This window comes from Megalobrama amblycephala, linkage group LG17 (assembly GCF_018812025.1).
Source record: "Megalobrama amblycephala isolate DHTTF-2021 linkage group LG17, ASM1881202v1, whole genome shotgun sequence".
In the NCBI taxonomy this organism is placed as follows: Eukaryota; Metazoa; Chordata; class Actinopteri; order Cypriniformes; family Xenocyprididae; genus Megalobrama; species Megalobrama amblycephala.
The window spans coordinates 34,219,370-34,230,341 of NC_063060.1; the positions used below are offsets into that span (position 1 = coordinate 34,219,370).

Here is a 10,972-nt window from a genome sequence, read left to right on the forward strand (position 1 = left end):
GAGCACTAGTTCAACAAATGAAACACTATTGTGTTTCTGTGATGATTGGCAGTGCATCTGTACCTCATTTTTCTTCAGCTGTTCACTTATAAACTCAATCCTCAGGTTCTTCTCGTGAAGCTCATTCAGAAGGTCCTTTACTCTTCCGTCAGTAACATCACAAACCGTGTCTTCTTTATTCTTGTAAAGTTTTGGCCATGCAAGATATCATATTGAAAGATTGTGAATTTTGTAACAATAAATTATATCAAATTAAAAACAAAATATTTTTGCAATATCTTCGTTGATATTCCAAATTCATTAAAAGCTTACCTTATAACTGGCTTTGATCACCTGCATAGCATCAGAGAGCTGCTGCTGATAGCTTCTCCGGAGAACAGATAATTTCTTCAAATAATAAAACAGACATCAAATTGAAGTGAAGATCAATGCATTTGTAATGATCATTACAGAAGAAACACATTTATTGATGAAACCTGAATACAAACCTCTTTGTAGCAGTTTTCCAAATTCTTGATTTTTTCATTCATTCTTGTATAAAGTGTATCAGATTCTTCCTGCAATTTGGTCTCATACTGAAAACGTATTATTTTCAGTTTCTTTTCAGTGTCTTCTTTTAACACGTGCATTTGCTGAGATAAAATTCAATATTTTAAAACAGGTTATTTATTTAACACAGAATATCTTGCTGTGGGTAGGAAATACAAAGCTAACTTCCAACTGCAAGTAAATGCATTAATTTTTGTGCTGCCATCACAATATTGTAGGCCTACAGGATATCTGTGAGTGATGGAACTAAACATGCATTTAGTAGAGCATTTATTTGGCTGCTAGCCTGCTAATCAATATGTTTAACTCTGCAGGCTAGAGGATTCCTTGTGAAGGCACTGTTCTTCTCCACAAAGCCACCATATGCCCTCTCAGCAGGTGACCTAGGCAGCCCACAGTGAGGCCACTCAGAGCTAAAGTTAGAAGAATCTTGAGCTAATAAGATGAAAAGCCAGCAGCGTGAATGAGTATATCTAGCGGAATGCACTGACAAAGTATCAGCTTTCTGTGGGCCTTTTTTGAGGCAAGAAAAACTTTAGTTTTAAAGATGGCGGCAGATTGATTGACAGCTGACAGATTGCTTCCTATTTTTGAGGTAAAATAAAAAAAAAAGTGCTATTAACAGACTAAACTGACGATAAAATGGACTGGCTATTCATCTAAAGATAACAAATACACACCTTCATAAGATTGGTAGTGTCGGCAGCGAGAATCTTTATATTTGGCAGCTCTGATTCGTCAGTTTGGACACAAGCATCTTGTCCAAAAAAACCTGTTCTCAACTCATGTGACAGAGAATACCTGAAGAGGGAGAAAGATCGTGTGGTGATGAAATTAAGTTCAAATCCTACCCTTGTGAAAAGATCGACATAGTTCACCGACAGAACTTAGCTGAAGATGAATTTGGGTCTGGATGTCTTACAGCTTGTTTGCAAGAGAAAGAGAGCATGGAAAAACTTCTTACCGACGTATTTCCTCAATTTCTTTTGAAATCAGCACCTCTTCGGCTTCAATGCTGTTTATTCTCTTTTCGATAACGTCCATGTTTCCAAACTACACAGGGCATAAAATACTATCGCATAATATTTGGCTACAGATTTCGGGTGCTCAACCGGTTGCCGTAGCAACAGAAACTTAACAGGAAGCGAACGACTCTCACTGCAACTTGTTTCTGTTTCTCACTGCAAGCCGTTTTTAGCTGGACTCCCATAGGATACAGTCGTTTCACATGATAAAAATATGATAGTTACACGATATAGAACATATAATACGTTCGGCTTTATGCTAAAATGTTGTGAATAATTTAATTAGTTAAACAGGTCTGTATATTATGAGTAATAACTAATATTATGGCGGGGATTTCAAATCCATTTGATTTAACTAAACGCAACCTTGTAGCCTACCTTGCCACCCAATTTTTTTATTTGGTCAAATTTAGAGCCAAGACTGCGCATGCGTCTCAAGGCGAGTACATTCGCAATAGAGGTAGTATAGCGATAGAGCTTTACTAGGGCTTTCTTTGTGTTGCATTTTTTTATTCATAAATACATAAAAATTTCTGCCCAGACTTGATGTCTTTCTTGCTGAGATTTCCCTTATTGTAAAATATCTTAAACTCATTGATAACAATAAGAACAACATGTTTCTTAAGAATTATGAACACATTTTTCTTACTGGTTGAGGTGCCTTTTTTTGTTTTTGTTTTTGTTTTGTTTTTTTGTATGAATTTTTTTCTATCTTCTTCCCCCTTTCGGGACATTCTAAAACACTTAACGTGGCTTAATGTACTAAGTCAATAATTTTAACCGACTAAACTTACTAAATATCATACTAATAAAGTATACTATGTGCAAAAAATCAGATAAGCTCAGAATATGATCTTAACGCGTTTAATAACACGTTAAACCTTTTCCTCCCATAGAAAACCTTTATAAGAAAAGACTTAACGAGGCTTAAAGACAGCGATTTTAACCGAGCAAACTTTGAACTGATTTTTTGCACATAGTATACTTTATTAGTATGATATTTAGTGAGTTTGGTCTGTTAAAATCACTGTCTTAGTACATTAAGCCACGTTAAGCCTTTTCTTATATAGGTTTTCAGGAAAAGGCTTAACGTGTTACTAAACACATTAAGATCTGGGCTCATCTGATTTTTTGCACATAGTAGGCCTATACTTTATTAGTATGATATTTAGTAAGTTTTGTCTGTTAAAATCACTGTCTTAAGGGGCTCGCACACCGGACGTGAAGCTAAGCGCCGCGACACATCTTTAAAATTCGAATGCATTGTTTTCTGTTGTTTTCTGAGTCGTAGCTGGGCGCCACGGACAGGCGCCGAATGTCGATGCCGGTGTGCGTACGCTCATAGAAAACAATGCGTTCGAATTTTAAAGACGTGTCGCGGCGCTGAGCTTCGCGTTGTGCGAGCCCCTTTAGTGCATTAAGCCACGTTAAGCGTTAAGCGTTTTAGAATGTCCCTTCTTTTCCTTTTCATTTTATCTTATTGTATTTCAATGCAGTGATGTTTATTTTCTTGCAATAAAAATAAATAAATAAATAAATAAATAAAAAGATATGACTCAGGGCATGTAAGCTAGTGGTTCTCATCTAGGGGACCTCAGCAAACTTCCAAGGGTGTCACATGATGACTTTAAAATGATTTAAATTAATATATTATTATTAATATCATATTATGCAGAATATATTAAAACAGTCTAATTTAATAAAATACTAAATACATTAAATCAAGATGAAAGTAAATACAATTTTCCTTTTTTCCCTTGTTCTACTGAAGTTCTAGAAACTTCTGGAATCACAATATTAATTGGGGTGGTTGATTAATTTACCTATATCAAATTCATGTGAAACTCTGAGACAATAACATAATCATTTTACATGACACTTGAGCAGTATGTATTATAAAGGTTGAGAACCACTGCTTAAGTGTCATATAAAATGAGTTATTGTCTCAAAGTTGCACAGTAAGTGTTTACTACTATAAAACTAGTTTACAGTAAAATTAAATTAAAAAAGAGCTTGAGCCAAAGGCATTAAATTGCTTTTAATCCTGCAGGGACCACATTATTTAGATGGGACTGAACCTGCTCCACTTGTTCGCAGAACAGATATTGACAAATGAAATTACAAGTGAAATTCTGAAGCCTATTACCCTTGATTAGCTCTAAACAGCTATCCTAATTCACTATGACAGCAGACGACTATGCTCTCTGTGTTTAGTAAGCAATTCTAGTCAATTCATATCTCAGACTGAAGACAGACAACAGACTTCAAATTAACTGTGTTTACCTCCTTAATATATTTTAAGGGGGCTGTTGGGCACTTTCATGTCTCTAATCACAAAGCCCACTCTTCATTTTCAGACAAGGAAAAGTCCATTAAAATAGATTAGTCTGCCATAGTCTGTCTAGATGGCATAATCTCTTGGAGTCTGCTTAAACAGCATAATCCCCGATACTGAAATATACTCCCCTGCATGGTGTAAGCCCAACCCTCAGTGAAGCAGTCACAACAGCAGACTCTAGGTATGTCCCCTCCCCCTCAGAGACAGCGTTGCTTCTACTGTAAGAGTCTGCCCTGGGGCAAGCCAATATGGCCCTTTAATTAATCAGTGTAGTCCTCTCAGTTTAGTAAAGGGCTAATAGTGGAGCTTTATGGCTCTATTTTCACTGCATGGAGATCTCTGATCTTCATTTGTAAGCAGTCAAAAGTGGTTTGTTATTTCATGCTGTTCCAAATGATGATCAATAACATATGCATCATTGAGTATCAGTCAGGCGTGAAGTGAGAGCAACCGTCTTGGACATGCTTGTTTAACACACACCTACTAATGAGCCAAAATAAATTTTTTCAGTATGTTATTTTGTCTGATTGTTATTTTCAGCTCACACAGGATGTGATGTTGCATTGCTCATAGTGTGCTATATGTAAAAACAATGAAATCTGCAGACAAATACAATATCATATCTGTTCAGAGTATGTCTCAATGTGATAAAATGTCAATTCTGTGTTGTTTCTCCATCTTGAGCACAATTTATTGAAAACTAACATGGGAATATCTACATGATGATACTGATGCGATGTGAATAAATGAACAAATACCGTTTTATTTGTAATAAGTAGCTAATTTTGTTCTAACATGAAATGTACAATTTTACAACAAAATTCTTAAAGGGACATTTCACCCAAAAATGAAATTTCTGTCATTAATTACTCACCTCATGTCGTTCTTCAGAACACAAATTAAGATATTTTTGATGAACTCAAGGCTCAGAAAGGTAGTAAAAACATAATTAAAATAGTCCATGTGACTACAGTGATTCAACCTTAATGTTATGAAGTGAAGTATACTTTTTGTGTGCAAAAAACAAACAAAAATAAGGTCTTTATTTAACAATTTCTTCCATTTCAGTCTCCTACGCTGTTGACGTTGTAAACAGAGCAGCACTTAACTTTACTTATATATATATTAATTTGTGAAGATGAACAAAGCTCTTACTGGTTTGGAAGGACAACAGGGTGAGTAATTAATGACAAAAAACTGGGGTGAACTAACCCTTTAATTTAAAGATTGAAATATATTTACAATAGTATTTTTGTCTTTAAAACACATATCTTTTAGCAGCTATTTAGAAACCACTCTGAATAGTTCTGCGTCATAATGATGAGGCAGGCATAACTTTACAGAAAATGGAGGGTATATTTTTAAAGCCAAGTCAAGCAACAAATTCCCTAAGACATGGCCCACCAGCTGACAATGGAAATCAGTCTTAATTCATTTAGTCTGAACCAGCACTCTGCAGAAGCCTTGGGGCCCCGGTGCGAGCCTGAGGAGAGCTGTGCTGAAAGGGGTGTTGTCACACTATGGACTCCATTCATAGGGACCATTCTGAGGAATAATAAAACTAATCTAATAGAATGACTGGGGATATGGGTGCTCTCGGACAGGACAACAAGATCATTATATTGGTCTATTGACACTAATTTATGCAAATTATTAAAATGTTTCACATATGTATTTATATATTGCACATTTATAGATGTCAACATGACACTCGGCAACATAAATGGATAAACGACCCAGGCTCTCGTTAGTGTGCACGCAGGGGTTCAGTTTCATGGGGCTTCTTTGGATTTGCCATGCCAACAAATGACAGCAGTGTCCTTGCAAACAGTTCATTTTAAGGTGATTTCAGTTCATTATCAAGTCAGGAGGCAGATCTGGTATCACTATTCTGGTTGATTCTACTCTAATGGGCTCAAACACAAGGTCGCTTTTTGCTGCCCTCCACTGGTTAAAACGTTTTAACCTGCAAAGAGTTATTTTTGAAACAGTCAGTTCATGACAAATAAAACAGTCTTTTTCATTTAAATTTATTTTACATTTATTTATTTTGTTTTTTAAAACTTAAATGTTGGTTATTTCAGACACCTGCAACACTAAAACTTTATAAAGAAAATAAAAAAATATTATTTTATTTTATTTTATTTTTTTGTCTACTTAATGCATAATTCTGACTCTTAATTTACATACTTCCTAATTAAATTGTTATCAATATGGGCACAGAAGTAATCACAGTAATCCCCATATTTACTAAACTGTGGAAAATAGGTCAGTGGGCAGTCAGTTTTTTTTTTTTTTTTTTTTTTTTTTTGCCCAGCAGTCAAAAATGGGCAGGCTGCCAAATTAATCATTTGTCATAGTAAGAAATTGTCTCTAATTATTGATTGCGGTCATTAATTGTTATCTATTATGAGCAGTCAAATAAATATCTTTACTTTAATTTTGTTTAAACAACAAAAAGAGCATGACAAAATTGTGAAACAAATTTATATAGGCCTTTATTTAAAAAAATAAATAAATAAAGATTGATTAAAGATCTTTATTTATTTATTTATTTTCCGGAGGGTAATGTAATAAATAACGAAGCACCTACTGTGTGATTGACCCATGTAATATTTATTAAAATCCACAACACAGCAAACACACTGGAAAAGGAACGCAGATTTTGAATGAACCCCATGGGATCTAATCAGGGCCAGATTGTTTAGGAAACCAAAACGAGACATGGCAGCCCCCAGAGAACACACCACTGGGAGGGGGAAAACATGATATTAACAAATGGCCTCTGGTGACATAAGCTAAAGCTTCCCTTCTGAATAAACAGAGAAAATAATTAGTTGAGTTGACAGCATATGACAGAGGTTCAAAATGGCATATGGCATAAGTTTGATTATTGCTGATGGTTTAGTCTTACGCTGGAGAAAGTGAGAACAACTAGGCTGACACAGAAATGAGCTGAATAACAAATATCCTGAGCTTATCCGCTGTTTTATCTAATGCTCCTTATTTATTTTAAGAACTGTGTATGGACATGCTTTGCAGATTTGCTGTTTTTGACTGTTTTCTCTAGAGGGCAGTAGCTGACCAGGTGTGACATCATTAAACAGATACTACATTCAATCTCATGAAACTCCTTCCTTAAAGGGACAGTTCACCAAAAATTCTGTCATCATTTACTCACCCTCCAGTTGTTCCAAACCTGTATGAATTTCTTTCTTCTGCTAAACAAAAAGGAAGATATTTTGAAGAATGTCGGGAAGCAAACAGTCATTGGACCCCATTGAGTTTTTCCATACTTTGGTTACCCATATTCTTCAAAATATCTTATTTTGTGTTCAACAAGAGAACAAATTCATACAGGTTTGGAACAACATGAGGGTGAGTAAATGATGACAGAATTTTCATTTTTGGTTGAACTATCCCTCTAACTTAATTTTGGTAACACCACCATTCCGCAAAACATCACAGATGTCCAAAAAAACTAATACTATTCCACCAAAAATCATCACTTGTTTGAGGAAAATGCCATCAAGGAACTGGCTTTTGTTAAAAGGATATTAAAAAGGTTTAACAGGATGGAATCAAGGGGTCAGGCTAATTATGGTTCCAGTCAGCCCCTGCTGGTAAATGTGATAACTACACCATTCTTTTTTAATTGATGGCCATTCAAAAGTGCTACTGTAGCTGTGATTTAGGATGCAATATTGTAAACAAACCTTTACAATATCAAAAAATTAAGTTTTTTCTGTGTCATATGCAACATTCATTTGTCCCACTGTGTGTTCTATGAGATGGAAGGTTCCAGTTCTGATATTTCTCAGTGAATGCCCACCATCCCTCTGGGATTTTTTAATCCTGTTAATGCTCTTAGATCAAACTGTGCCAAGAACCTGCTCAAAGAGCTGATATCTGCTAAAACTAATGGCTTTTGAACACAAAGGACGTCCTTTATTCTCTGCCAGTGGCTGATTATGAAAACAATGTGCCAAGGTACATAACTGAAATGTTGCTCATCGATAGACACAAAGCTTTTTTGAAAGGGAAGCAAGAACAACATCTGTCAACAAACTACAACTTTGGTTACAACTGTGAAAGACCGACTGAACTGTTTCTAATTTAAGCCCACATACAATAACATGGATTAAACTTTTAAAGGTGCCCTCGAATGAAAAATTGAATTTACCTTGGCATAGTTAAATAACAAGAGTTCAGTACATGGAAATGACATACAGTGAGTCTCAAACTCCATTGTTTCCTCTTTCTTATATAAATCTCATTTGTTTAAAAGACCTTCGAAGAACAGGCGAATCTCAACATAACACTGACTGTTATGTAACAGTCGGGATCATTAATATGTACGCCCCCAATATTTGCATATGCCAGCCCATGTTCCCAACATTATGAAAGGCATTAGACAAGGGCAGCCAGTATTAACGTCTGGATCTGTGCACAGGTGACTCAACAGACTAGGTAAGCAAGCAAGAACAATAGCGAAAAATGGCAGATGGAGCAATAATAACTCACATGATCCATGATATCATGATATTTTTAGTGATATTTGTGAATTGTCTTTCTAAATGTTTTGTTAGCATGTTGCTAATGTACTGTTAAATGTGGTTAAAGTTACCATCGTTCCTTACTGTATTCACGGAGACAAGAGCCGTCGCTATTTTCATTTTTAAACACTTGCAGTCTGTATAATGCATAAACACAACTTCATCCTTTATAAATCTCTCCAACAGTGTAGCATTAGCCGTTAGCCACGGAGCACAGCCTCAAATTCATTCAGAATCAGATGTAAACAATAAAACAGTATACAATACTCACATAATCCGCCGCATGCATGACGAACACTTTGTAAAGATCCATTTGAGGGTTATATTAGCTGTGTGAACTTTGTAAATGAGCTGTAATATAGTCGAGAGCTCGTGTGGCAGGGAGCACGCGATTTAAAGGGGAGGCGCCGAGTGTAAATCAGTGCATTGTTAATGATGCCCCAAAATAGGCAGTTAAAAAAATTAATTTAATAAAATCTATGGGGTATTTTGAGCTGAAACTTCACAGACACATTCAGGAGACACCTTAGACTTATATTACATCTTGTGAAAAAGCATTCTTGGGCACTTTAACTCATAAATATTATTGCTAATATTTAACAAAACAAACAATGTGTCTTTTCACTGCAAAAAATTTTCACATTCACAATTGCAGATTCAGACTCAAGTTTTGAATGACACTTGGTGTTATTAAACTGACCATAACCACAATTTTAAAATTTACTAATCGTTTGTAATTACTAGATAAGTATTATGTAATAGAGTAAATGTAATCTTAGCACATACTGAGTAGCTGTGAATGTCTAGAAATATAGTCATTCTGGAAATGTTGCTTGTTTCCACGTTTCCTAGGCCTGAAAATCCCTGATATATCCAGGTTTTTCGTGACTGTGGAAGCCCTGCATTAATCTCGCATCTGCATCTTTGAGTCACAAAAAGTGAGAATCTATTTCCTCTGTCAGTCTCCAACTTGTGTCTGACAGAATAGTGTGAGTCATTGTGTCCGATGAACTTTGTGAGTCTGACACATGCATTTAATGAGCGCTGTTTGTAGGATGTTCCAGCTCTGGATATGACCTTCGATGACATAAGTCACCATACAACTCCATTCATATGGACTGATTCATGCTGCAATGTCTCTCATCTATGGACATTTTTTTTTTTGGACAGTCTTTTCAGGTTAATGATGGGTCACCAGGGGTATGAGTCATTTTCGGTGATTAAATTAATAGTGTTTTCAACATGATAGAAATAGTTGTCTCTCCAACCCCCACAGTCTGCTCTTACCGTAGCTTGTCTGTAACCACAGGTCTGTGGGAGAGAACATCAGACGCATGGATATTAGTGCAGTCTGAGTAGGAGTAGACTTCAAAGGAAGAAATGAGAGTGGGGGAGAGTGACCTGGACTTGGTATTAGGGTCCAGTTAATTTAAAATGGACTTCTTTGGCTTCCTTCAGCACACAAGGCTCAACTCACTGACAGCCCACCTACAAGCCAGCTCATACAGTCACCAGCAGTATCTATGAGATGAACGTGTAGCCAAAACCATTTTCAAAATATCCAGTGAGGAATAATGCACATTAACCGTGCATCATCACACTTATTACATGGCAAGGCCTACACACCAAATAAATAGGCTAAATATGTGGATATGAAATATTGATTTGAGCCTGAATATTATTTTAGCTTATATTGGTTTCTGCTAAAAAAGGAAAAAAGTCAGTGACAATGTACAAAACAATTAGCTTAGCAACAATATAAACATGTCAACAGTATTACAGTAAGCCTAATATTAAAATCATTTAAATTTGTGCAATCTGGAGTTCCCTAGGCAGCTTTTGGTCGTGTTCAATTCACCTGACTGACCATCAGAAACCTGCTTGGTTTCAAAGTGACTTCTGTGTGAGTGGTGCTTCACGCATGGCTACACTGTTTTTTTTTTTTTTTGTCAGCAGAATTTTGTTGCTAAAGTGACTGTACATTTCAGAAATACAGTGGCAAGAAAAAGTATGTGAACCACTTGCAAAATCTGTGAAAATGTGAATAATTTTAATAAAATAAGAGAGATCATACAAAATGCATGTTATTTTTTATTTAGTACTGTCCTGAGTAAGATATTTTACACTAAAATGTTTACATTTAGTTCACAAGACAAAACAATAGCTGAATTTATTAAAATAACCCCATTCATAAGTATGTGAACCATTGATTCTTAATACTGTGTGTGGTTACCTGATTTGTTTTGTGATGTTTCTTCATGAGTCTCTTGTTTGTCCTGAGCAGTTAAACTGAGCTCTGTTCTTCAGAAAAATCCTCCAGCTCCTGCTGCAGATTCATCAGTTTTCAAGCATTTTTTGCATATTTGAACGCTTTACAGCAGTGACTGAATGATTTTGAGATCCGTCTTTTCACACTGAAGACAACTGAGGGACTCAAACTCAACAATTAAAAAAGGTTCAAACATTCACTGATGCTCCAGAAAGAAACACGATGCATTGAGAGT

The 10,972-nt window shown here is 35.8% G+C and overlaps 1 protein-coding gene across 8 annotated transcripts in view; it reads right to left on the minus strand.

Moving 5' to 3' along the window:
* The window catches only part of lg17h10orf67 (linkage group 17 C10orf67 homolog), a 43,716-nt gene extending 41,754 nt beyond the window's left edge, over positions 1–1,962 (minus strand). For 2 of the 8 annotated variants that reach the window (XR_007180789.1, XM_048162951.1), the window contains exons 1-5: positions 1,514–1,962; positions 1,230–1,350; positions 489–632; positions 313–387; positions 64–180 (exon numbers count right to left, since the gene is read on the minus strand). Coding sequence is in view for 5 of the 8 variants with exons in the window: in XM_048162951.1 (XP_048018908.1) it covers positions 64–180; positions 313–387; positions 489–632; positions 1,230–1,350; positions 1,514–1,593 (537 nt within the window). In the remaining 3 variants the exon portion in view is untranslated. The remainder of the gene's footprint in view (positions 1–63; positions 181–312; positions 388–488; positions 633–1,229; positions 1,351–1,513) is intronic. The other 6 variants (XR_007180787.1, XR_007180788.1, XM_048162949.1 and 3 more) reach the window with 5 other exon arrangements.
* Between the last annotated feature and the right edge of the window lie 9,010 nt (positions 1,963–10,972).